The 27292-nt window shown below is 36.0% G+C and overlaps 7 protein-coding genes across 11 annotated transcripts; 4 read left to right on the forward strand and 3 right to left on the reverse strand.

The window, feature by feature from the left end:
• Window positions 1-5679: 5679 nt before the first annotated feature.
• Dpit47 (DNA polymerase interacting tpr containing protein of 47kD) lies at window positions 5680-11106 on the reverse strand. 3 transcript variants are annotated; one of them, XM_064123818.1, is made up of 7 exons: window positions 10968-11106; window positions 8350-8481; window positions 7801-8100; window positions 7112-7476; window positions 6545-6825; window positions 6136-6300; window positions 5680-5867 (listed from the first exon to the last, which is right to left on the reverse strand). In XM_064123818.1, the coding sequence occupies exons 3-7, from the start codon at window positions 8072-8074 to the stop codon at window positions 5765-5767; spliced, it is 1188 nt and encodes a 395-aa protein (XP_063979888.1). In that variant the 5' UTR covers window positions 8075-8100; window positions 8350-8481; window positions 10968-11106; the 3' UTR covers window positions 5680-5764. The 3 variants fall into 3 exon arrangements, with proteins under 3 accessions (XP_063979888.1, XP_063979880.1, XP_063979895.1); XM_064123810.1 differs by lacking the exon at window positions 10968-11106 and adding an exon at window positions 8750-8891; XM_064123825.1 differs by lacking the exon at window positions 10968-11106 and having other exon boundaries at window positions 8350-8482.
• On the forward strand, window positions 8561-9959 carry LOC135163951 (large ribosomal subunit protein mL62). The gene is made up of 3 exons (XM_064123859.1): window positions 8561-8725; window positions 8847-9035; window positions 9332-9959. Exons 1-3 carry the CDS (start codon window positions 8573-8575, stop codon window positions 9581-9583), a joined length of 594 nt encoding a protein of 197 aa, XP_063979929.1. The 5' UTR covers window positions 8561-8572; the 3' UTR covers window positions 9584-9959.
• A 171-nt stretch (window positions 11107-11277) lies between the features above and the next one.
• On the forward strand, window positions 11278-15832 carry LOC135163869 (TOM1-like protein 2). 3 transcript variants are annotated; one of them, XM_064123764.1, is made up of 8 exons: window positions 11278-11419; window positions 11532-11701; window positions 11913-12194; window positions 12316-12883; window positions 13191-13305; window positions 13425-13572; window positions 14161-14211; window positions 14307-14766. In XM_064123764.1, the coding sequence occupies exons 1-8, from the start codon at window positions 11362-11364 to the stop codon at window positions 14313-14315; spliced, it is 1401 nt and encodes a 466-aa protein (XP_063979834.1). In that variant the 5' UTR covers window positions 11278-11361; the 3' UTR covers window positions 14316-14766. The 3 variants fall into 3 exon arrangements, with proteins under 3 accessions (XP_063979834.1, XP_063979825.1, XP_063979816.1); XM_064123746.1 differs by lacking the exon at window positions 14307-14766 and adding an exon at window positions 14795-15832 and having other exon boundaries at window positions 11300-11419; XM_064123755.1 differs by lacking the exons at window positions 14161-14211; window positions 14307-14766 and adding an exon at window positions 14795-15832.
• Window positions 15833-16027: 195 nt separating this feature from the next.
• LOC135163972 (MAPK regulated corepressor interacting protein 2-like) lies at window positions 16028-18347 on the forward strand. The gene is made up of 5 exons (XM_064123882.1): window positions 16028-16340; window positions 16446-16542; window positions 16661-16782; window positions 17157-17273; window positions 17363-18347. Exons 1-5 carry the CDS (start codon window positions 16289-16291, stop codon window positions 17431-17433), a joined length of 459 nt encoding a protein of 152 aa, XP_063979952.1. The 5' UTR covers window positions 16028-16288; the 3' UTR covers window positions 17434-18347.
• A 141-nt stretch (window positions 18348-18488) lies between these two features.
• Window positions 18489-22087, forward strand: Bhd (Birt-Hogg-Dube). Its single transcript, XM_064123778.1, has 6 exons — window positions 18489-19119; window positions 19260-19365; window positions 19812-20089; window positions 20335-20708; window positions 21101-21335; window positions 21433-22087. Exons 1-6 carry the CDS (start codon window positions 18797-18799, stop codon window positions 21572-21574), a joined length of 1458 nt encoding a protein of 485 aa, XP_063979848.1. The 5' UTR covers window positions 18489-18796; the 3' UTR covers window positions 21575-22087.
• On the reverse strand, window positions 21291-22951 carry LOC135163961 (receptor expression-enhancing protein 5-like). Its single transcript, XM_064123870.1, has 4 exons — window positions 22681-22951; window positions 22336-22568; window positions 22093-22228; window positions 21291-21862 (listed from the first exon to the last, which is right to left on the reverse strand). Exons 1-4 carry the CDS (start codon window positions 22805-22807, stop codon window positions 21816-21818), a joined length of 543 nt encoding a protein of 180 aa, XP_063979940.1. The 5' UTR covers window positions 22808-22951; the 3' UTR covers window positions 21291-21815.
• A 303-nt stretch (window positions 22952-23254) lies between these two features.
• Window positions 23255-27073, reverse strand: LOC135163844 (armadillo repeat-containing protein gudu). Its single transcript, XM_064123708.1, has 8 exons — window positions 26698-27073; window positions 26183-26473; window positions 25870-26118; window positions 25009-25563; window positions 24443-24847; window positions 23990-24211; window positions 23743-23858; window positions 23255-23666 (listed from the first exon to the last, which is right to left on the reverse strand). The coding sequence occupies exons 1-8, from the start codon at window positions 27067-27069 to the stop codon at window positions 23633-23635; spliced, it is 2244 nt and encodes a 747-aa protein (XP_063979778.1). The 5' UTR covers window positions 27070-27073; the 3' UTR covers window positions 23255-23632.
• Between the last annotated feature and the right edge of the window lie 219 nt (window positions 27074-27292).

Here is a 27292-nt window from a genome sequence, read left to right on the forward strand (position 1 = left end):
GCAATGCCACATTTTTTTTTTATTTGTTTGATCAAAAAATTTGAAATTTATGGTAATTTTGTGATTATTGGTGATTATTACGAAATTACATGGAGTCAAGGATGCTAAAATTGACCAGGAGATTGGGCTGGAATAAGGTGAATCAATTTCTCTCCTTCACAACACGAAATTGCTAATTTGTGAAAGGAAACGCTTTTCGATTTTAATCCAGGAATTACGTCGAGAACACGGCAGAGCATTGGCTCCTGACGAGAGGGACTTGAACAACACCAACAAGTTTACAAGTAATCTGAGTCAAGTGTTCTGACGAACCAAATCCTCCGCTGTCCTCCCCGGAGAAAAAATTGATAAAAATTAATCTGAAAAAAAATGCGTACGTAAAAATTATATTTTTACATTACGTAAAAAACACACTCGAGTAATTACAACTTTTATAATTCCTCAAAATATTGGTTGGAACACGCGGGGAGTCAAGCGTAATATTTACTTACCCTTTGATGTAAATAGTCCAGCACCTTTCAATTTTTATTGCGACATAGTGACGGTAATTTTTATTATAGTTTTTATAGCAAAAACAATCACTACAAAATCGTAATATAATTCGAATCTTTAGGTGCCATCTTTGATAGAACCGCTATTAAATTTTAAGGTTCGTGTAAAAATTACACTAAAATGCAGTATATTTTCCCCGAGGAAGAAGTGAATTTTATCACTTTTTCCGATTTTTAAATGTGGCTCTTCGTTTTTATGAGTTCAACTAACGAAATATTACCAATTAAATGTACGCGCATATGTATAGTTGTAAAATTTCTGAGGCGATGGGGGCATATAACGGTTCAACTCATAAATGTGGTAATCTATCAATTAAAATTTGTACGTAAGGACATCACTTTCAGTTACCTTTTCGCCAAATATGCACCGATTTCTCATAATGTTGAGTACTACAAATCGATTTTTAAATGTGTCTCATCTCTTTTATGGGTTTGATTGTGTTTGATAGTCGCGTTTACTTGGTAGGAAAGTGTATTGATTATTCCTTGAATGCGAGAGATGAATATGAATTTATGTATAAGAGCTGGATGCAAAGCTTGATGTTGTTATATCAAATGCATAACTAATTCCGGGTGGATTGTTCCGTCCTGAATATATATTCAGCGGCAGCAAGAGTTTCAACATCCGGTAAGTCGATGAGAAAGCATTTCTCGTAATGTTTTCATGATTTTTTCTCCATAGCTTTCAGTAGACTACTCACTCTGGAAATCATGGTGTTAATTTCGCATACAATCAATTTACGTGAAATCATTGATTTTTACATTATGAGCGTCTGTACTCATACAAATAATTATTTTTAATAAGAAGGGATTTTAAGAGAGCCTGGGGAGGATGTTAAACAAAGACGAAACTTTTGTAACATCAAGGAAATAAACAATACAACACAATACAATATTTTTAATAAGATATTTCTCTCTTGAAAGTATCACATATTTACGTGTAAAATTATCTAAATTAATTGTCTCCAGAAGCTGTAAAATGATAAGGTAAATAAGTCCATGAAAAAGGAAAACTCACTCGACTATGCAATTTACATTCCTTAATCCTCTTGACGATCAACGCATTGAAACGGAAAACGGAATGTTCTATTTAAATGGAAATTGGTCTAGTCGAGTATCTTAGAAATTGGTCAGTTATTACATTTGATCTTTAATGTTATCCGCTAACCGGTTATTGATTGATGACGAGAAATTGATTGTTCATATTATATTTCTCATTGGCAATGACATTTCGATGCAAATTAGTGGGTATATTGACGTGTTTTAATTTAAAGCTATTTTTCAATCAGTTGAAGGGGTCGCATACACGTACACTCCATAGGCGTAGATCAATAAGCAATCTGCGAGATTAACCTAGAGCAAACCGCATTAATTCAGAACAGTGGGATTAATCGATTCCGCAAATATTTCCGATGAAGCCTTTCAACAACCGCAAATATCGTTCCAACAGTAAATCACAACTATCAAATAGTTTGATTGTAAATGGGAAAAATACCAATATTTGAGGTTCCGTATCGTTTTCAATCTGTTTGTCTGTAGGAAAAAGAGAAATGCAAAGAGCGATTCATTGCGAACTGAACTGATGAGCCGATTCTGAGATCCCTTTCTACCATGTAAAATTTTGAATTCTGTTACTAGATTGCGTGCCCACTCCAGGGAAATCAATATTTGAGTGAAAGGTGAGAGGGAATATGTGCATTTCATTCGAGAAACCCATCCATTAATAACGATATAATCGTGAATGAATTTCGTAGAATACTGTTAGTTGATCAAACGAAGTTAATTGATCCAAATTAAAATAGATGTCAGTGGCATGAAGACTGGCTCAGTTATCTTCCTCTGTCTGGTTGATTAAAAAATGAGGGAAGACTCCAAGTATGACATTGTTCAATTTTGCGAAAAGTGACACAAGGATCGACAGTGTCATAAGTAACGAGAGTTTCTGCAATTGTTTGCATATTCCCGAGCGAATTTCAGTCATTTACACGTCATGTTTCGGCCGAAATAGACGTGAATATGTGTGGGTGAAAAATAAAATTGTGCCGGTTGTTTTATAACAATGTTCTCTCGGCCACACGGTGAGAATAATTTGATTTTCAATTCATTGAATAATGCACTAGAATTATCCCTCTTTTATAATTACAATTTCTATAATCGTTATCATAAAACTTTTTTATTCGGAGCGATGAAAATTTATTTGACATTAAATTGCTTAATTGCATTTTGAACAATATTGTTCATGAACACTGTCTGTATATGGAACGTATCATGCGCAACGAAGCCATCATCACCGTTAATGAATTCCATCATAAAACTGAGGGGAAAGTTGCGTATTTCGATCGTCCTTCACAAAAACTCTAAGAATGTGTTATAAAACGCCCCGGCATTGCCTGAGTACTCACATTAAGACAGTACTTATGAGCAATTCTTTCTCAATGCAGTGACCTCTTTTTTCTGAAGGTTTTCACAAATTTTAGCAAAAGTGTTCTGGGGAAAACTTTTTTGTGGAGGGAATTGATTGCAACAACAAATATAATTGTAAAGACTCATAATTATAAGAAGATATTGATAAAAAAATTAACTGAAAAATAAGTTCACTTATCTAGCCTTATCACTTCACCACCTAATTCCCGTTGCTGCAAGGAAATGAATAAATAATAATTGTAAATGACCGCCTGGGAGATATTCCCTATATTCCTAGATTAATAAACTATTTCACACATTTCCAAATGAACAGTTTCGCATTTAATTGCTCAGGCGAAAAGAGTATGGACTAAAATGCATTAGCATTAGTAGATTAGGTTCGATTCACTTAATAGCTGAATGTGCAATGATTAGGGAAGCAGGTAAATGAGTAAATTCCCGGTATTCCACGTGATCACCACATCGAAAATTAATTGATCCTATTGTAATTACAGTTCGATGTTGATGAGTATTATTATGACGAGCCCTGTCCACACCTATTGATGCAATTCAAATCAATAGTCAGTATTTATTTTCGTACCCAAAATAAGAATGAATTGGGTGCAATGCTAATTTTGAGATTTTTGCGTCTTACACAGCTGCCCGGAGACAGTGGGGTGGAAAGAAAGTACGGGAAATAAGGGAAGTCAGAAATTCAATAATGTCTGGTGTATATATTACATATTTGTCACAATAATGAAGACAATCCCGACAATAATTTAGGGGTAACATTTATAGAATCGTTAAGCCTAAACCCTCGCATTTGTGAAACGACGATAAAGAAAAAAGGAATGCTCGTTTGGGCACGAGAAGTACTCGAGGGGGTGTATGCCCTCAGTTTCCGCTACATCCTCCCCATGTCTAAACGTAATCACGTTATAGTCAAATTAAATTGGTCGCGTCGCGACGCGTCAGCAGAACGCGTGCGCGCTTTGACACGTCGTCGATTCCTGTCGTCGCTTGCTCGCATTACCTTTTAACCCGTTTTACTCCCCTAGATACGCTTCATTTTTACTCTCAAACTAAATATGGGAAAATATTACCAGCTGTCAAAAGTAATACTTTTTCAGAAATTGAAACACTTGCTAACGCCAGAGAGAAACTTGGAAATTTTTTAATTTAAATGAAAAATAAAATCATACGGAAGAAAGATTAATTTATAAGATACCAATACAATTTATCTTGTCAATACCGGAGTTCATCTGAATATATATGTAATTTGCCTAATTAGGCTAGGGACATTAGATCCAGACACTCTCTTGCGAACCTGTTCGCGGCCTAATCCAGAACGTCTAATCACGACAACCTCACCACTATCGGATCTGTGTTTGATGTACGATCAGGCGAGCAGATGTGCATTTCTACACGGGTTAATGAATAAATATAAATAAATTTAATACAGGAAAAAATAGGATGAAATGAAATCCCATTTCAAGGGGCAACAATGGTTATTTTTAATGAAAAATATATGTATTTGAATTGGAAAATTTTTTCAGTATAATACAAAGTTGCGTCAACTGAATGCAAAGACAAAACCCAAAATGAGGTACATTAGACATCAAACAAAAAGATATTCCATCCTATCTATTCATTAACGAGAATAAAAATTACATACACACATAGAAACGCATGGATACCGGCTGAAAAGGGAATTTTCTACTCAGAATCCAGAGAACATAAAGAATATACGACTTAAATTTGATCAATTACGAGTTTCCATTCTCGAGAAAAAAATTGAAATCGTCAGACAGAATCAATAAACTTTGCAGAGATTATACCATTGGAAATACCAGCTATATGAAATGAATATTACAATAACCCGTGTCATGTCCTTTGTCATCGTGATAAAGAAATGGACAGGTTCAGTACCTTTGAAACTGCTAAATCCAATAGCGAATGATACAGAGCTGACCAGGCGGTTAATCCACTTACATCAGTTGATTGAAATGAAATAGAGCGAACGAGGGTTACAGTCGGAACATGCGACTGACTATCAAATGCATACGTCACGCAATCACCTCGAATTTTCACCAGTTTTCACGAAAATCAAATTGATGAGCTTCCACTGGAGTGAAAATCAATACAGGAAAAATCATTACTGAGAAAATGATAGGAGAGAGGGATTTAATTAATTCGAGCATTAATGGCAAATTGGCCTTGCGATCGTATAGTAGGAAGAGAAATTTTTCACGCAACGTTGGAATTTAAAATACCAATAAATGTCACACGTGAATTTATGTTCACCGTTCAAATAATTGAATCGTTTGTTATGGTTTCAATATGCATTACAATAATGGATTTATGATGGGGTCGCCTTCAATTGGATTAAATTATGTGGATCCATTCAAAGCCGTTGAATTTCATTTGAAGAAGGTTTTGGAAAATGGATGGTTGATTACCTTTTCACTCTACCTCTCTTTTTTTTGCAGGATTGCGAGGAATGAAATATCTTGAATTGTATCAATATGATTTAAGATTAGACTTTAGTGCTAAGCTGTCAGAAATTTTTCCGGTGCATCTGACCAGAAAACAAAATCATATATGGGAAAGAGCAGTTCGCGCCCGAGGATTGAAAGGTGTTTTTTCCCGACGTTGGTGAAGTGCTGGAAGTAGCCAGGAAATTATGGGTTATAAGATGGAGTGACGATTGTTCGGTGGTTGGAAGTTGAATGACATAAGATATAAATTTATTTTGTATGATTGGGAATCGACATATGCAATTGTTGCATTTATTTTTCATAGCACAGGGTTCATAAGCTTCTTGATACTTTGTAGTTATCTAAAAATCGTTTCTCAGCGTCACTGGCGGCTATCAGTACAATAAATGATGGAGTCCCGCCTCTCAGAATGAATCTGTCGAAAGACATCATGATTTACAAATTCGATAATTATTAAGAGTCCCCGATGAACTTGTGGACAACCAAAAAATTGGATAATCAATAAACAAAAAAATCATTTAGAATGATGAAGAAAAAAATTTTCCCAATGCGAAAGAATCCTCCACATGCGAAAAATATTAACTTCTTGTTATTTTTATGCAATATTGTCATCTCAACCGTTTTGCTTTTACTCCTTTCAGCTAAGAAAACTATTCATATCATTATTATGATAGAAAACTCACTGTTTTTGTTGGATGATTGTGCCCAGCGTTTGACTGATATCGACTTTATGAACAGATGCTTTGTTGATTCCTTCGAAATATACACTCAAGTTCGGAACAATGTAACGTTCTGTACTATCCCAAGGTGGTGAAACTTCAAAAAGGTCTTCCAGATGATCCATAAATCTAAATAAGAAATGCAGAAAAAAAATCATTTAATTAGCATTTGTCAGGCACGAATTTCGTCCAATGAAAAAATTAATGGCAGGCAAGTCGAACGGTGGGAGAGATGGGGATTCTAAAATTTGTCAGTAAAGAAATTATGGCACTGTACAAGATAATCAATAAACAAAAGTGCAGTAAGAGTCTCCTTAATTTATTTTCATAGAAATTTCTGAGAAACGGCGATAAATTCTTCCAAAATACTTACGGCGTATCTTCATGGAAACTCTGAATGAAATCTGTCTGCATATATTCGGGATAAAGAATCATAACGGGCCAGATCAATCGTTCTTCTTTATCCAGTCTTACTCTATGTTGTGCTAATTGGGGAATCTGAGGCTCCAAATCCTTCAATTCATATGATTTATTTCCATTTGAGAGTTCTATGTTGATATTTCTCAACTCAATCGCCGCGATCAATCTGTCTTCCTCTTTCTCTTCTTTTTTCTCCTTCATTTCCCTCAATCGGATTTCCCTTTGTTGTTTCTTCTATTGCCATTATTTAAAGAAAAATATCAATGAGCTCCAATTAATCGCAATAGAGTGTAGGGAAAAAAAATATTTTTATCGAGGATCTAATATTTATGATATCTTGAAAGGGACTACCTGGGAGATTTTTCTTTATATTTTCTGCCTTTCATATTTTTTAAAAGACATTTTCTATTATTTAAATAATTGAGAAAGTGTGTGTTTATACTCCTCACAACAAAATTAAGAAATTCCAAGCATTCAAACAAATTAGACCTAATTAATTGAAAATATTATTGATATTTACCTTTTCCAGATTTGCGTTATTAAGCATTTTAGAGATTTCACTGTTGGACTCGTGCTCGGTAATGTAAATATTACAGAGGTCAATACAGTCATCAAATTTTTTCGTACGATAGCAGCACAATGCCGCCCTACTCAAAGCTTTAGGATAGTTTGGCTGGTACCTCAAGGCCATTTTGCAATCATTCAAACATGATCGATAATTCTTCAGCATGAAGTGGGAAGCTGCTCGATTATTGTACAATTGAGCTCTCAGACTGTCATCTTCACATTTAGTTTTTATTCCCTCCGTGTAACTTAGAATTGCAAGACGATAATTTCTGTGTTTGTAATTGAAGTTTCCATCTTCTTTGTAATTAGCTGCTAATTCTGTTGATATAATAAGAGAATATCGATAGTGAGATCACCAAATATCCGACATAATCATTCAAGAAACTTCATTTTTGCAGTTTAATGATTTTATAGTTAGTTCAGTTAATTATGTGAACTATGGTGACATTGAAAAAAAATTGGGAGTATATGTTTATATTGCCGACGAACAGATAAGAAATAAAGTATATTTTCACCCCGTCCCTTCTTCCCTTTTCCTCTTATTTATTTAAGCAGCCACTAATCCGTGAATTTCTATTCTTCGTTTATTCGGCTATTAACCCCTCAGAATCGCAATTATTTAGTAAAATCAAAGAACCAAACCTTCAGGTGTATTTTCATCCTCTGAATACTTAAGCTGTTGGAGACCCTCTATCAAGGGTGAGACCTCATCGCCAGGTTCAGGGGCCTTCTTCATGAAAAATGGATGTTTCTCCATTTCTTCTTGCCACCGATCCTCTGGCCAACCTTCATCGTATGATTTCTTCTCCAAATTACTTATGTAGCCCTCTAATTCAGCATCCAGCTTTGCTGCTAACTCCAGACGTTCGACCTCTGTCCATTGCTTTTTTTCAGAATCTCCTGATTCTCCTGACATCTTCTCTCAATGCAATCTCGAAAAACCTAAAGCATTAATTTTTCTAATAATTTGTACAGTTGTGTCGGAAATGAGTAGTCATTTCGGAAAATTTATCTGAAAGTTGCGGCAAAACTGGCAGAACCACAATCTAACAATCAATAAATACGTGACTTTTATTTTTAACTGAATGCTTCAAGTGATGTTAACTAATTTTTTAATCCCAAGGATTATTAAATCTTTAGAAATTTATAACAAGCATTTAATTGGTTAATTAAAGGGACTTATGAAAGTACCTCCAAGACCGTTCGTAGCGCCGATTGCACTGTACTCTACAAGGTTATGTTCACTCTGCGATGCTTAGGTTTTAGAGGTTATGGGCACAGACTTGGTCCTCTGCTCAGCTCTGCAGGTTTGAAGTGCTCAAACTTCCAAAATAAAAATAAATACATAGATTCAATATTTATTTCTGCTCCTGATATTGTATAATTGACAATTGAACAGTTAAGTTTCCTCATAATGAATATGCTGGGTAGAATCTCTCATATTTTACGAAGAGACATTACAGCTCATGGATTCAGTATTTCTCAACGGGAATATTCCTTCAAAAGTGCCTTCGCCCTCGAGAATTTGTATCCAAATAGTAATATTAAGCTGTACCATCCAGAATTTGTGAGTATTTCATCTATTTCATACCTTTCTATCGCCAATATGAAAATGCCCAATCGATTTTCTTGACAAGAAAATAGCGACACTCATGGATTAAAAATATTTTGTTGGATTCTTTTTGCAGAAAAATGAGGATCCAAAAGCCGAATTTACTGGGTTCATACCTATGGACAAGCTGACCGTTTCGTACTGTCGTAGTAGTGGTCCTGGAGGACAACACGTTAATACTGTCAACACTAAAGTCGATTTAAGATTCGAAGTGAAAAGTGCTGACTGGATCTCCCAAAACATTAGAGATAAATTATTAATTCAGGTTCGTGTATTTCAAGGTGTTTCTGAATTCAATGATATTTTTACACTGTCCAATTAAAAAATATTGAAAATTTGGAGAAGGATATTTGGTTATCTACTCTATATCCTTCTTGTGAACCTCATTTACACATTCAGTGTCGGAGTTTGTCCATAATTTTTGATTCCAAATTATTGACGAAATCACCGTAATAAGATTTTGATATAAATTTGTTTTACTCCTGCGATTTCTGGACAGTTACGATTTTTTTTTATTTATACAGATGTTTAATAATAAACTACTAAGCTATTTCTTTACAGGAGAAAAATAGGATCAATAAAGACGGCTTTCTTATCATAAAATCGGACTTGACGAGATCCCAACAAATGAATCTAGCAGACGCACTAGAACGTCTCCGAGTGATGATCAGAAAAACGTTAGTGATATCTCCAGAGATATCACCACAGACCGAGGAAAAAATCCGTAAGGGGCAAATGAAAGCAGCTAGAGAACGATTATTTGAAAAACGGTCTCGATCGTTAATAAAGCAAAGTCGTAGATTAGAAGATTAAGAGAATGATTCGCAGTGATTTCTAAATGTACATAATTTAATAATCAGAATTAATGCATCAATAAATTCAATGTTTTACTCGATAATTTCAATAAGTACTAAACAACATCATTCAATATCACGATTGGATCGGTCAAACTCCTATCTACTCGAACTTGAGAACTATAGCAGAGATTACCTTTGACTATAGCCATGATAAATTGAACGTGAACGATGTACTCTAAATAATAAAATTATTGATTGTTCTGGATCAGTCATATAGCGGAATTGTCATTCATAATCAAAATGAGTTCAGTGCTCTGTTTTTGATATGTTAAATAATTATGATTGGAATGGTTCATGTGAACAACGGCTAATAAAATCAGGAATGAAATGAATTTATTGAATTCCATATTTTTATTCAGGATATTCAAGTATATTTTACAGTTCAACATATGCCATATTGTCAATGATTTTCAATCATAAATTTTGTCAATTGGAAAAAAACGCATAACATTATGCATATTCGATGTTATTTGTACAGCAGATTCATGCGGCTTCGATGGTTGACTGACAGGTGTAAAAGCAATCCAAATGTGTAAAAAATATCCAAATTGCTGCGGGCATATTCTAAAATCGATTTTTTCGTTTTTCGCGTTTTTCTCGGCTCCTAGGCCCGCTAGAGCAAAATGGGCCCGAATTTGGGATGACACCGTTTTTCCTCCACATCTTTGGAAATAATATAGCGGAGGAAAAACGGTGTCGTGAGACGATTTCCGAGTATTCTAGGGCTCCGGGAACTCAAAATTTTTTTTTCAATTTGAATTTTTACGGCAAATGAGGTCGGCAACGTAGAAAGTTTTCTTTCCCAACTGATCAAAGGGCGGAAAATTTCGAATAATTTGAAACTGAAATTTTAAAGCACATAGACTAAAGCCGAGGCTGATGGTCAGGTTAGTACTAACCCCAACGGTGAAAAGCGCCACCGTCGATTGATAAATTGGACTGGGGAGCAATTCCACTCCATTGAAGTGGGAGTAAAGAAGAAGAAACTAGAAACTCAAAATTCTAATAAATCGCATTTTGCGGTAACTGATTTTTAATTCTTGCATTGACAATCCATACGTCATACAGTTATACAAATACGTCGTTCACAAGCAGGAAGAAAAAAATTACATCAGCCTCTATTGGTTCGGTACCGACCAATCACGATAACCCCCGAATATGCTGAAATCTCCGGCGTCTAGAGCCGATGCCGGCCAATAACGATCCTCGTAAAATACCAAACTCAGCCAATCGTATCCTCCAAATGTGTAACAATACCATCTACTGGAAGTTATTAGATTGGCCCCTACCGTATTATTGCAACTTTATGTTCATTTGATTAAAACCTGTCAAATAATTGCCTGTTTTTTTCCATTGTTGTTCCTTACTCCACTGCAATCGTGACTCACTCAGCACACCCTTGTCCTACAACCTCCGCATTCACCATAACTGCGTAAAAAAATCACGGACAACCGCAAGTGCCGAATAAATAAAAAAAAAATAACAGTATAGGGAATGATTTACCCGGATACGTTTGACGTTTAACATTATCACGAAGATTATAGGCAGGTGTGTTCCAGTATTATTGAAGATACGGGGGTCATAACGCCGTCGTTGTAGACCACAGTCATATGATCCAGTGTGCAAGGTGTTTCTTTCATTTTCACTAACACCATTACCGTGATTATCGCAGGGGCAACGTTGGGGGTCTAAGAACTTTCTTCCCGAGAACGAATCGAGCAATTTATTGCAACTATGTCGTTCTTCGGAGTTAATGTCAATCCATTTTCGACTCCTGTGGGTCAGAGAATTGGTAAGTCCACTATAATAATTTCATAAACCATTCGTTTCTGTGGAAAAATCAACTTGACTCTGCGGAAAATCAATTTTATTTTGTTTCTCATTCATTGAATTTTTTTTTGAAGAACAAGCTACCGATGGCAGTTTACCGAGTGAAAATTGGGCTCTCAATATGGAAATATGTGATATAATAAACGAAACCGAAGATGGACCAAGAGATGCAATAAAAGCGATAAAACGAAGATTAACTCAAGCAGCTGGGAAAAATTACACCATTGTCATGTATACACTCACTGTGAGCATCTACTGAGTCACTCTTTTCTTCAATTATTGTCTCGTTAATATTCATAACGAAAGATAAATCGTTGCATGTCATGGGTGGATTCATTTCATTCTATTCGTTAAATATAAATGCATGTTAGAAAGTTTTTCTAGGGAAAAAAATTGATTATGAGTGTTCAGTACTTATGATTGTCACACATTTTTGCTGTACGGATTTATTTCAGGTGCTGGAAACATGTGTTAAAAACTGTGGTAAACGTTTCCATACGTTGGCGTGTTCACGGGAATTCGCTGGGGATTTGGTGAAACTCATTGGACCAAAGAACGAGCCGCCCACTGCAGTGCAGGAAAAAGTATTGAGCTTGATACAGACATGGGCCGATGCATTCCGCCATCAACCCCATACGCAGGGAGTGGTGCAAGTTTATCAGGAGTTGAAAGCCAAGGGAATTCAATTTCCCATGACTGATTTGGATGCCATGGCGCCTATACTCACGCCCGAGAGGGTGAGAGAAATTTTATTATTGTTTATTCCCTAGTGTTTGTGATGAACTCTAAACAAATTGTGGATCATTCCTGAATTTGCAAAGAAGTTTATTTAATTTCTCTACTCCAAAATTTATATAGAGTGTTCCAGAAGTAACACCAGCTGGTCCTCTATCCCAAGAGCGTCCAGCCTCTGCTACCGACTCAGCAGCAATTCCCATTCCGCCCACAGCACAGCCCCCAGTGACATCTCCAATTCGTCTCCAAGATCAGCACATTGCTAAACTCCGAAGCGAACTTGAAGTTGTACAAGGAAACATGCGAGTTCTAGCTGAGATGATTCAACACTTGACTGAGCAGTGTCAGAACAATCAACAGCCAGAGCAGGCCGATCTCGATTTACTCCACCAACTATACTCTACATGTCGAGCCATGCAGGAAAGAGTTGTGGAACTCGTTGGAAAACTTGTCGATGATGAAATGACTGCTGAGCTACTTCGCATCAACGACGAGCTTAATAATTTGTTCTTGAGATATTCAAGATTCACAAAGAATAAAGCTATACCTCCGGCTAGTGTAATTTTGGCCCAGGCCATTGGACATCCACCAGTGGGTACTGAGATGACAGGAAAACGCTCGGAGCCATCACTTATCGATTTAGGGGACGGCGAAACCGCAGCTGGGCTTGATAAGCAAATGTCAGAATTGGGTAGGTCAACAAAAATTAATTCCATGAATATTAGTGATTCAAGAATCGCCAAATTGCCAAATCATGCATGAAATTATTTGGGATATTATCGTTGGAATGACTCACCGTGAAAAGTTTCGGAGAAAAGAGTGAAGTCAACGCGTTTGTTGCAAATCCATTCGTTCTTCAAATTATTACTACATTTAACTAAGAACAGAGAATAATAAAATGATAATGACATTATTTGGGACTACGTGCTCCCGTTATATTCATAAACCCGTCAACCAACATTTTTCTTGATGTTAATTTTTTTTACAATGTTCAATAGAAATTAAAGGTGACGACACGAGGACTAAAACAAAGGACAAAGATCATCCTGATAATGACGAATTTGACATGTTCGCCCAGTCGCGTAACGCAACGTATGAAACAACGAAGAACAGGTAACTTACCTACCTTTCTCATACGTCTTTATTATTGGTGATTGACGGTGAATTTTCCATGTAAAAAAGCTTAACTCCTAAAAATGGAAAGTCGGTTATATATGTTTTTATTGTTTCAGTGGAAGTAGATACGAAGATAACATGGAGGAATTGGATAGTAGTATAAGCACAGCATTGAAGAACCGCAATTTAAACCTCGGGGCATCTGGAGCCTCGAATTCTGTCGATTCTGATGTTGCTGCTCCCACCGGAGTCAGGACTGTTCTGGTACGTCAAGAATTAATAACTCAATGATTCCAAACGTTCATACTTTCATAACCACTATCACTGTGATATCGTTATTGCTTTCACCTGTTAATACATGTCATTTTTGCTTCTTGCAAGGGACAAATATTCTTGTTATTTTTACTTAGTATCAGCAAAAGGAGTGAGTGAGGTAAAATTAATGTGTTAAGGACATTGACCTGTCAATAAGCCGAACTCGATGGAGAATCATCTAATCAACTGAAGAACGAGCTTTTATCATCTCTTGTAAGAAAAAGTCTCGGTCAATTTTACCTCACTTTCCCCTAATATAGCCGTTGAGAATGGTGGAACGTTATACTTTAAATATGAGAACGTTCATCAGGCAATATATTTTACTTCGGTAGAATGCCGAACAAAAATACCTTTGCATTTTTCACGAAGAGTAGGTCTTATCGACTTACACCATATTCAACAGATTTGAAGAACTGATCTGTTCTATAAAATTTTCTCACTTCCTTGTCAATCTGCTGTATTTGCTTTTCTGTTTTGTTGATTTATTCATTATTTGTTTTTTTTTTAATTTCACAACGAACAAAAAAATATATATAGCCAAGTCGAGAGTCAGAGTTCACAGAAATGGCAGCGTGGCTCGATAATACAGTGAGTATCGTCAATTATGATTTTTTTATTCGACTTTGGTTGACTCTAATCATTTTTCATTACATGTTTATTCTCGTTTCTTTCCATCCACACAGAACAATTGATTTATCTCCACTGAAAAATCTGCAAGTCATTCACTGTTATGTTGTGCCCATTTAGATAATGAAGTGGTCAGAGAATCAAAAGTCATGTAGTCGACAGTGCACTTAACGATTATAGAGCAAATCAATAGAATCAACATGTGCGAACTGAAATATCTTTTTTCGTTCATATAGAAATTATTTCTTTGCCATTTCCATCTCAAATTATTAATCTTTAGGATATTCACAAAATAATTTGTGAAATTCCAATTATCATATGCTTTGAGAAAAAGGACTGGCCGAAAGCGAATCAAGAGTCCTTTTATTATTGTCTCTGGACGCTCTTTCCTTCCCACTTTCTCACACATTCACTGTTTTTTTTACATTCACGATTAATCATTGAGAGTTTATTTCGGTTCCCCCTCGAACCATAAAGAACAGTGCCGTCTATCTCAAGAAAAAAACCGTAAGTCAATGATTGTTATTTGGTTGTGCATTCACAGACAGCCAAAGAACACACTGGGGATCAAGAATCCTTGACATCTTCAGAATTTGAGAGATTTTTGGCGGAACGCGCAGCAGCCGCTGACGCGTTGCCAAATTTACCAACAGTCACAACTGCTCCAAGTACAACAACAACTGGAAATACAAATATTCAACGACAAATTAACAAAGATCAAGACAAATCATTATTTGCCCTCTAAACAACACAATTTTATTTATGTGTCTATTGAGTATTGTTACGAGTTTTTTAAACAAAATATTATTTATATATTTTGAGAGATAGAAAAAAGAAGAAATGATAAATTGTTGCTTTCTGCTTTTACGTACTTATCAAGTTTATGGTAACGCGCCCTATGACTAAAAACCAAATTAAATTACGAGAAACACTATCAAGAAGAAATTAGTTTAATCATGAATCGATCGATCTTAAATTATGACTTCTCTACAATGTCATCACTATGAATGATCGAAGAGAATGGAAACTTTACACTTACATTTTAAAAAATCCTGCAAACAGGGGTAACACCTGAAAATTTAGTGGCTAGTTAAAATAAAAAAGAAAGAGCATTGTTTTTAAGTGTAACTGCTATCATTAATGAATTGTATATAAAAGAGTCTGTTGGACTACTTTTTATATAACTCAGTCCACTTATACCAATGCATAGTATATATCTCAGTAATGAAGTGGTAAAAGGGTAAATGATAGTAAAATTCACCATGTACTTGATGGTGTATTCTGCAAATATATCTGAACCTGCGGATTCTGAACGAGATTTCAAGAAATCTATTTCCAAGGTTTTACAAGTTGAAATTCACTGGACTTTGAGATGTTGGCAAAATAATTCACGTTCGAAATTTGAATTTTTAACTTACCACCTTTTACAATTTCGCTACAGAGTTTATGTCACGTGGAGTATGTTTCAAAATCATTGTAACATTTTGATTAATTAATTCGTATTCAAAAATTGTTGAAAAACATGGTAAAATGAAAAATTATTGTAGAAAAATAAAATAGTATTATATTGAATACAAGAAAACGATGTTTTGTCGTTAATTTATTGCTTAGATAGTGATATAGTGATTAGCTATGTTTACGATCCTATCCCCCACAGTTTTGAATCTATTATTAGACTCTGAGGGCGAAGAATTTCGAAAAGGTAAACGTTATATAAGGGAGCAAAAAAGTGGTAGGAGTGCGAAAGGAAAAAAAAAGTAAGAATTTTGAGGTCTGGGGCAGTATATTAGACTTTGCACCGTGGGAAACAAGGTTTTTCTTAATGGACATGCGGGCCAAATCAAGCTTCACATATACTTACTACTACATGCACTGGATAGAGAACAAGACCATAGGATCCCTACGATTCTAGAACCTTATCAATCGTGTGTTTTACGCTTGCGTCAGAAAAACTCAAATTTTCACGCTCTAGTATAAACAGTTATTTTCGAAGAATTCTTTGATTGTTTATTATATATTCTGGTGTTTCATAAAAATCATGTATACAGTGTCGAAAGGTCCAAGTAAAATTGTCGCCAAAACTCGAAGAGGTAAATTGAGAAAAAATTAAATAAAAGAAAATGGTAAAGTCCAGTTGACGATGAATTAATGATTGCAGCACTGTGATTCGGATCATTTTTCCTAATTTGTTGCAGGAATTAATCAGAATTTGGAGAGACTCGAGACATTGAGAGATTTAACGAGAAAGGCTGATCCTGTTGAAGAAGAAATCAACGATGATGAAATTTCCCGGTGAGTTTTTGGAACTTTTCATTACCATAACCTCAAATTTTCAACGTTTTTTCGTTCTGGAGAATTAATTACGAAGTTTTGAGGGGTGATTTGATTGAATATATGATTCTTATCATAGACAAGCACCAAAACCTGTATTCAATGTGAATGGCAGATCGAAATTGTGCTCCACGAGGCAACAAAGGATACAGGAGGTTATCACGCCTCAGCATGAGGAGCTTATTAAATTTGTATATGAATGTAAGTTGAAATGATTTTTCAATACTCAAATATTGAAACTGATTAGTTGACATATTTCTCCCATAATAATTATTATTTTTTTAATTCAACACTCAACGGGTCATACTCCGATTCGACTCATTTTTGCAAAATTTGACCTAAAATTTGTAGTTTTGTCACTCCACATCTCTTCTGCATGGTTAATTTTTGTTAGTAAAATTCTCTAAATTCTCTTCTCCGTTTCACGACTGAGCTCCGAGCTAATTTCTCATAGATGTGTTGTTAGACCTTTATTTCCAACTTGATAGTGCTACAGCCATATGTGGAATAATTTTCAATTCCCCAATTTCAATCTTTCAATTTCGAATGAACCTTCATCAATATTTTTTCATCAGCATGGAGCCAAGTGGATGGTAATCGCGGTAGGAAAGAGATAGCAGAGCAACCTCACGAGGTGGAGGGCCCCTCTAGTCTATATTACAACGACGGTGAGCCTAACGGTATTCTCCAAGGTAAGAATTACTCATTCGTCATTGCGTAAAAAAGACGATGAAAAGTTACTACAGAATTTATTAAAAGTTATCTATTGTGATTTTCGCAGACTTTAAACCGTTCGACCTCGAGTCTTGGTGGGGTAAAAGATTGTTCAATAACATCACAAAGTCTCTGTGAAAGCTAAACAACAGGAAGAGCCATAGAAACTCAAAAAGTCTTCGTCCTGTTTTTTTGAACTAGAAAAGGACACCAAAAGAACAATTGTTTTTTTTTACCAGACTATTAATGAAAAACGATAGTGAATATGTAATTGATGTGTGCTTCAGTCACATGATAGCACAAACGAGAGATTTTTTTATATATATATATTTGAATAATTGTAAGATTACATCCGTTGCTGTATTGTTAGTAAATGAGTAATCATTATTATTTCTTGTGTTATGTTGACGATATCAATACGATGAATGAATCGAATCGAATTACATCTGGTGATTGCAGTTATAAAATAATCTGTAAAAAATTACTTGAGGAGCAATCCTACAAATGGAAGAAACGTCTTTTGATAACTATTCTTAAAACCAATCGTTTTTTAAATAACTGAATAATTTTGCAAATATCCTTGGTGATGTGAATAAGAATGCGAGAAATTTTTGTGAAAAATGTCATGGCCTATATATAGGAAACGCCCTGAAGTTTGTCTCCGAATCTTCTCTTTACCGAAATATCTCCTGTTTTATACGAACTTATTGTTGGAAGATTATCGATTTAAAATGCTAAATGGTTTCAATTAGCCACCATATATAATAAAAAAAAGTACTTATCAAATTCAATAGACCTCAAGTCTGTAAAAACCATGCCGTTATGAAAACAAGAAAATCGAAAAACAAATTTTTTTAGTATATCTTTGTAGACTGAATATTTTTAAGATTGTTGTTATATCGTTGAGAGCATCGAGCAGAAATGTCGATAAAAAGAAAAATAAACTCACCACGTGAGGAGAATTGTTTGCGATTGATTTGAAACGTTCGAATGAAAAACCGTTCATCATTGTAGTCCATACTTAGTGCAATATATTTACTATAAAACAGCAAGAGATGTCAATTTATCACTAATTCATGGAGTTCCATTCGGTTAGATACTCAAAAAGTCAAATAAAGAGTTCCCCAGTTGTTATTTCAATATAAATATATCTTTGTACGCAGGAAAAGAAAATGTCTGCCTATGTTTTTTTGAATCTGTAAAATGACTTTGCGCATTTTAATCTAAATTATTTGATTGGCTAATTTTTTCCCTGAATGTAAATGTCATTATCCTATCATAATAATCCGTAGTCATTTGCAAACGATAGGGTGGGGGGAATGAGCTGAAGGTGTAGTTTTGTTTATAGGTTAGGTATGAAAAAGCCTTTTGATTTATTGTTAACAATGACCTTTGCTCTTTCAATTGGATAGATTTTTCCATAATATATCACTCAATTAGATCTCGAGAAATGAAAAATAGATCGTCTCAATGAGAAAAAAACGTAGAAAATACCGTAAAAATGAACGCAGTTATTGGGATGTGCACTTTTTGTGAGGTGCATGGACCGAGGGTCGTCTTTACAACGCAGACTTACAAAACTTACGACAAAGATGATAACAACACTAGAAAATTGAAGTTTTACGGACCCAGAGAGGTTCTACAAGAAGCTAATACAAGAAGGTTGACAAGTACTGGAGGTCAGAGGAAAGAGTGTGAGGGATGTGAGGGCCTGGGGAATGTCAAGTACTTGAGCAATGATCATGAAAACAGAACGTCGTTTGTATCTGCCAAGGAGCCACTGACTGAGGAGGTTACTAATCTACTTGCACATGCTTGTATCAGGTATTTGGATGATGTTTGGAAAATTCGGATGAAGTTTTTAAAGACAGAATGAAGAGCAACAGGGAGAAAATGACAACATCAGTTCAGTAAGAGGTCTTCATTCAATCGTTGATGTTAATGATTTATTTTCACTTATTTAGAAGTTTGAGCTGCGAGCTTCATCTAGGAAAAAATGGAGTTTGTTATTTTGGCGATGATACACGAGGTCATGTCCTTAGTCATGCCTTTACTCTGAAAGATGCCCAGGTAAAGATTTCTTGTAAATGAATTACTTTCATATGATCCCTGCCCCAGATGTTCACTTGGGACGGTTTACGTTCGTAAAGTGCTTGCCTTACGCACAGGTGTTTAACGTTCAGGCCTATTAGGTAAAATGATGTTTTACGCACTTAACATCTGTACACGATCTTGAACTTAACGCAATCGGTGCAAAAATAATCGCATAATCTCTCTGCCATCACTCCCATCTGGAACAATAATCTGGTCAAGTAACACCAATAACATGATGTTACTTGTGTATGCGAACAAGTGGTTCATTATGCACTTATAACAGACTGGTTTTTATTTTTCATAATTCTTCTTTTCGCTGCTCTTACATTATTTATGGAATAACCTGAAAATGTAGTTTGGTTCCTCTTCTCCTCTCAAATTTCAACATCAAATGGAAATACAATTGAATGAATTTCTTCCAGGCGAGAGGTATACGAAGATCATGCAGTTTCATTATTTTTATGAAAGATAAACAATTTTTGCTCAATATGTGGCCTTTTTTTGTGGATAATCTTCGGCAAGTCATTAAAGAGCTGCAGGACTTTGCCGAGAAGCAGTATGCTACTGACGAGAATGCTAATCCTCAAAGAGCTGCCAGACTATCTTCAGCAAGTGGGGGACTACATGCTAATCGAGAAACTGCCAGAGGCATGCCGAGGGGATTGCCAGAAATCACTAATGAGGAACATATTTTCGTTAGGTGATTCTGCTTTGCAATTTTAACATAAAATTTATTTTCTCGTAGTAGTCTCATTCCAATTATAAATAATTATTTATTATACTGACAAAAAATTAAATAATCAAAAGCATGGAAATGAAATATCATATTTCGGTATCACAAGCCAATAATGATACGAGATAATGAGACTGCTTCACAGTGAATGCATACTTCACAGAACCATAAATTCCAGTGCCTGATTAAACCGGATATATTTCTTGATTTAGAATCCACATGTGGCTGGTTTGGATCTTAAGTGCAGGTGCTCGACACTTCGTTGAGTCCTCAGCAACACTGGACAGTCCATTGTCGGGATTTCTGATTAGATACCAAGATTTTACTGAAAATCCCGAATTTTCTGAAATCTCAAAGAAAAAATTTGCTACTACTATTCTACGCGAAATTTCACAGCAAATATCGAGAGAACACTTTAAACAACTTCTGTTTGCATGCCTCACTGGAATTCAGGTAGTTGTGAGAGGCCCAAATAACCAAGCACGAGAACTTCTTTATGCTTTGAGCTCTCTGGTTCCAAGGTCTTGCAGGAGAATCCAAGTCGACGCAGACGAATATAAAGGCATCAATGAATGCAATTTCCTGGGTAAAAAATTGTTGGCTAAATTTCAGTAGTGGGTTAAATAGCTCCATAGAGACGATTTCTTCTATGTTAGAAATATTCGGAAGTTCAGAGAAAAATATTGAAAAACATTTTTCAAAAAAGAACATATGATTGGCAAATTAATTGAAGAATTAAAAGTGTACTCTCATTCACTCTCTTTCATGATCCTTTTTTTGAATTCCAATATAATTAATTTTTCAGCGTTCACTCCGAGAAAGCGATAGAATTGACAAATTTACAAATAAAGAAAATCAAAGGATTTTTCCAAGAAATCGAGAATATTCTCTCTATACAGCTAGTTACGATAATTGAAACTCGACACTACTTCTACTGAATTATCTCAATTGAATTATCAAGTTGTTATTCATCGACAGGTGTTAATACTCTCGTAGCAGTTCCAGTTCCGTCTCCCCACATCTGCAGGCTCGACATAATCCCCGAAGAGCTCAAAAACTCCCACCAGCAATCTTTAATTCTGAGATGGGCCGGTAAATTACCCCAAAAATTACCAACACTCGTCAGTAAACTCGAAAAATATATTCACAATGAGAAACTCGAGCACAATGTATTACGAGCACAATTTATTGCTATCCAGGAGGAATGGGCGAAGTAAGGCATATTCTTTTACATCAACGATTGTACAATTTTTGTGATGAATTATAACATAATTAATTTACAATCTTTCATTCTTCTCAATGTTATCTAGTATCGCTAAAATTGTGCATGCAATGCGAGGACGTGGCCACCGGGGCGATCTCTCTGGTCTCATCATGAGTTTAGGTGCTGGCAAACATGACCTAGGACTGATTGATTCTTGGTCGATGGGTCTCCCCTCGAATCCTGCGTGAATTGACATATCTATATTCTGTTCATTTCTGTTCATTAATTTTTTTTAATTTGGTTGTAATAATTTATTGAAGAAAAATATTTAAAAATTGAGAAGGGCAAATTGTGCGAGCTTGTTAATAATTTTTCTCACATTGATGAACACGGTAGAGCCCTTGATTAAGGTTGGCTTTAAAAAATTTGCAGTCACATTTTTAATGGAAAAAATGGCAACCTATTCACTTATTGTTCTTTAATTATTTATTAATTATTTTTCTCATGCGATAAGACGTCCGCAGCTGCTTTCATTGCTGTAAAAAAAATAATGATTAATAAATTTTTTACATATGTCACAAATATTTTTAAAAGGATAAAACATAGAAAGTCTGTCAGATCTTTTTTCAGGAAAGTTTCATTAATCGATATTGTGGACTTCTTCATTCCGGAGCCACTCCCGGAAGGATAAATTTAACAGTTTGAATTATTGTATTTGTACAAGTTCGTTTAAAAAATAAAAATGATAAAACACCATTAAACTCACCAGCATCACGGGCACTTGTCATGATGTTGTCAACCTGTGGCTGGTATTGCATGAATTTTGGTCTGATAAAACGTTGATATATAATAAGGGATCCGTTGTAATCGACTGGAGCCATCAGCCAGACATAGAAAATGCACTGCAGGAAAAATTCATTGATTCATAAATAACTATTGTTAATTAGAAGTTAATGAGCTATACGAAGCCGAAAATAGTACTTAGAAACGTGGTAATGGCATATGTTACCTTGCACAGCCAATAGAGTGGGAACCACCCAACGATGAAATCTGAGAAGAATTCAATAATCGTAAATACAGCGAAGACAACCCAGTAAGTTAACCATTTAGTATCATCCTCCTTCTTCGGTGTCTCCAATGCTTTCATTGAGCAATAAGCAGGGTAGAAAAATCCAATGATATTGCAAACAAGTTGTTGACCGAGTCCAAACACCAGGTACAGTGCCAGAAGTGCAACCGAGGCTTTACAAAAATTGTCCTCATCAAACAATCATTTCCACATTTACAACATCTCTGATCGTTGATATTGAACGCAGAAACCAACAAAATGATGACATAACTTATTACTACATACCTCCTAAGATGTAAAGCCTATCAACACCTGTTTTAGCCTCTGCCATAGCGAAAAATTTAGTCCAGGGTTTACTCTCGTCTCTCAGCGCCTTTTCCACTGTTTCTTTTGTCGCCATTATTCGAGCCATGTTTTAAAAAATTTCCTTATTTTTTCAAGTGATTGATTACGTGTGATAAGAGTATGAGTAAGTGATAGTGACTTTAGCCGGATGAATAAAAACCACACCGGTAGACAAGTCCAGCGACCGTTGAGTTTTGATGGGTCAAGGTTATGTTGCAAGTCATAAAGTTTCCTTCTGCAGTTGCAGTGATGTTCAAACCGTGATAACTATGCGCACGCGCCAACCTCAGCCATGGTGACGCCACTGGGACCGGCGCCTTTTTTAATTCAAATTTGTAACAAGTAATTTTACGAAGTTAATTCGATATTGCGGTGATTGAAATCAAATTTCAAGCTTTTAGTTTTTTATAACAATATTTCCTCTAAGGATGTTCAATTGACTGATTGATTCTCGAAATGATCTTCGCATTATCTTGAGGAGAAAAAATTGTTTGGATGAACAGAATATTTCAAGATTCTCGCAAGTAGTTTGAAAGTGTCGGAGATGCTTATGTATGTGAGAATTAAACGGACGCGGATAGACGTAAAGACAGTCTTTTTCACCAGAATATGAAGACATAATTCAGCGTGATAAATCATGAGTGCAAACCATTTCGATGGGACGTAATTCTGATTCTGGTGATTTATTTTGCAGGTTTGTATTTTACTATCAGATGGACATTTAGGAAGAGATTAACGAATTTGATAATTCCACGGAAATGAAGAATCGCGTATAAGTGACAATTAATCTCTCATTAGTTTAGTTAAACGCATTGAGTACAACTCGTTTCTGCGGAATGCAGTTCTGATATTGATAATTTATTTAGGCTTTTTCCTACATATATTTTTAATCTCAAGTAGGATACTTCATTTCTTCAAGTGTATTTCTGTAAAGATTCGAAAGAATTAATAAATTATTCGCGAGGGATATTCACCTCTGCTTTATGACAAAAGTACACGTACCCTTCGTCGAATTGCATTTTTTCAGATATGAGGGCCAATTTCCTGATATTTCTGATAGTCGTAGCTGCCGCGATCTGTACTTCAGGATCTTCAGATCCAACGAGACGTAATACATGCTGAAACATTATACGATTGGCTCAGAATTAGTCTGCTTCATTCGTATTAACTATTTATCTACAATCATTAGCCAATTTACCAGCCATTTTTATCCCTAATTTTTTCCACAACGTATAACTCAAACCCTTACCTTTATAACTCCGCAAGTGTGCATTGTAACACAATTTAGTGGTTCCTTACTCAAATGGTAGAAAGCAATGCAAACACCCTTGAGCACATCTTTATTTTTACTATTCGCGTAATTGACTAGAGGTGCAACTGCATTTAAACGTCCAAATTCGTAATTATTTCGACCCCATTCACAGCAAAAGGCTATTGCCAGGGTGAGGTAAGCCCTTAAATGTTCGTCTTCCTGTAAATATGATTTTAGAATTATTTTAATAGAATCATTAAAACTCTACGCATGATAGATTATTTTTTTATTATAGAAGGAAAAATAAAATTATTATAGCTCAACATTGAACAAGACTTCTGTCAATCCTCTTATAATTAATAATATCCAGCCATTTTTTTTCTATAAACATTCCTTCGAGAATTTAATCAAATCAAATTTACTGAGATATTATCATTGCGTAATAATTACGGTATTGACGAGGCTCGCAAGCTTTTCCACAACCCCATGATCAGTGAGAATTCCCAGATTCTCAGGATCCACTGCTATCTCAGCAATAGCAGCACAGACAGCGGCAAGTACTTCATTGTCATCAGTTTCCAATAACGTAACAGTTAGTTCGAGGCCTCCGACGAAGGCTCGCACCATCTCCGGTGAATCCTTAGCGCGTTTTATGCAAGGAACTAGAGCCCAACAGGCATTCCGTTTGACTACGTTGCTGGGATGCTTCAGCAAGGACCAGACTAATCGCACACCATCCAGAGAATGTGATGGGTCATTTATTACATCCATACATTGCTCATCTTCTGCGCATTCTTTTATTACCAAGGGTAGGTTCTCCAGGAGAGGCTCGTATGTACAACTCAATAGTTTAATCTAATTGATCATTCAAACAGCTGTTAAATAATGAGGTGGCGATTGAACACGAAGGAAAAACATTATAAAATTGAAATCATTGGCATATCTATACTCGCTTGTAAGTATGTCAATGATTAAATAGACAGAAATACCATTTTTTATAGAAAATTGGCATTTACCAATTTAGGAAGGCCATTATTGATTCTTAAAACTGCTCTATTTGCAGGATCAACGCAGCACTCGGCTAACGCTCCAACAACGTGTGCTAGAACTTCTTCATCCTCATTTTCTTCAAGCAGCGGTACCAGTGATGCAACTAATCCATTTTGATTGAATCTCGATACATTCTCTGGACTAATCGCACATTTCCAAATGGCTCCAGTGACAGCAGCTAGTAATCTTTTATTTGAACGCACCTGTTCATTTTGCACGAGACGACAGAGTGGGTCCAATCCTCCAGCTTGCCTCACCATATCTCGGGTTAATTTATTGGAGGCACATTTAAAAATTGCCAAAGCACAGTTCTCTTCTAATTTAATTCGATCTCTCTGAGCTTTGAGGGCGTTCTTGTCTTCTGGTGGATGTTCTTCTTCAGCAGTTCCGTTGTCATGGTTGATTTTTGGGGGATGGGGTTCGTGGGAGGGTTTACCATTTGTTATTGACTCACCGATGCGAAGGTGACGAACAATATCTGAGATTATTCCCATTTGTTCGAATGCTAAACGGAATACTTTCTGGAAATGAATGGGGAGATAATAATTGGAATGTCTCAGTGACATTGAGAGTATTGTACCAATCAGTGTCACTGAGTCGATCTGCTCCTCAGACGAACGTCAATAATTTAGCAAATTAGCATAATCTGATTCAAATAGGAGGGAATAACCCAAGACGAAGAACAATTTGACGATCTACTCAATACGAGATTTCAAGTATTCAGAACTCCAGAAGGGAATACGGAATGAGTACAAGTTTGAACCTCGAAAGAATCATGAAATTAATTTTTTTTTAAGGAAAAAAAATGAGTTTAGAGTTCTACAGACCAGATCTGCACATTGTTGAACAGCTCCCATAATAGGAACAACGAGCTCAATATGCGTTGATTGTAGAAATCTACTCATAAAAAAAACAACTCCATGTTTACGCAGTTCTTCCTTAATTTTTGGGCTACTGCTCAAGGCATCCAGGACTTTGGCGCATGCTATTGCAACTGCAACATGCTGTCGTTCGCTTTCATTCAACTGCTCGGTATTACGACGCAGCACACCGTCAGGCACATCCATTGCATCCAACTTGAAATGATAACGTTACTTTTTCAATAATTCCTGGTAAACAGACATGTTGGAGGAAACTTACGATCAACGCAATACCATTCCGGACACGAATCTGTTTCCTCGCTTTTCGCATCATCGCGACACTGGCCATCGTCTCCGCAGCGAGAATCCTTACGTCTCTCGCAGGATGCTTCAGCATCTCGATTAGTGGGGAAACTATACCGAGATCGATGAGATAACGACGAGTGTCAAAACAATTTCCCATTTGCGCTAATACTGCGAGTGAACCTAATTGGCATTTGACGTCTTTGGTTTCCAGCAGATTCACCAGAACTTCCAGACCACCCATCTCTCGAATCGCTCGTTGAATTGGCTAGGAAAGGATCAATTTGAATAATGATCGTGAAAATTAACCGCACAGTAACTGCTTTGCAATCAGAAACGTTCTAATCTTAATCCACAAATTATAGGAGACATATTTTTAGTGATTTTTTAATTTAACTCAGTTCTCCAAAGAAATGACTATCTCTCTATGATTTGCATTTTTTTTACTTGTTTCACAACAATAGTCACTCTCCATGATTCCTCATCAATTACCTTACTCTCCAGCTCATAATTCTTCAACAAGCATAGGGCAACTGTAGTGGCTGTTTGATTTCCAGCCTTCGTATACTTGATCAGCTTCTGAAGATGCCAGAACTCCGAAGGAACTTCTGGCGATTCCTCCTTGACATAATTAGCTTCATCATCACTTCCAGACTCGAGTTCATCGTCGGAGCTCTCTTCCTCACCAGTCTCATCGATAATCCGATGCTTCGGACCCTCGGGGTCTTCTCCAACAGAACCAATAATATTAGCCGATGTGGTTGAGGTAGGTGCTTGTAGAGAAGATATACTTCCCTTTTTGTAACCCTTTGTCATTTGAGATTTTTTTGAAGAGCTTCGTTTGTTGTTATTACCCGGCATCATACCACCTGTATCAGCCCATTGAATTTTGAAACATAATTAAATCCTGGACATCAGGCGGATTTTATCTACTGTGAAACACTGTCAACAATTTTCTAGTGGTAACCATGGAAACTGGAAACTGCTCACCAGCTGAACAGTTTTACCTTGACTATTCCTTCCCCGAGCGGTACTTCGAAATTACTCTTGAGCTATTTTATATTCTTGATGTGCTGGAGTTATCTGA

Source organism: Diachasmimorpha longicaudata, chromosome 1 (assembly GCF_034640455.1).
Source record: "Diachasmimorpha longicaudata isolate KC_UGA_2023 chromosome 1, iyDiaLong2, whole genome shotgun sequence".
Lineage (NCBI taxonomy): Eukaryota > Metazoa > Arthropoda > Insecta > Hymenoptera > Braconidae > Diachasmimorpha > Diachasmimorpha longicaudata.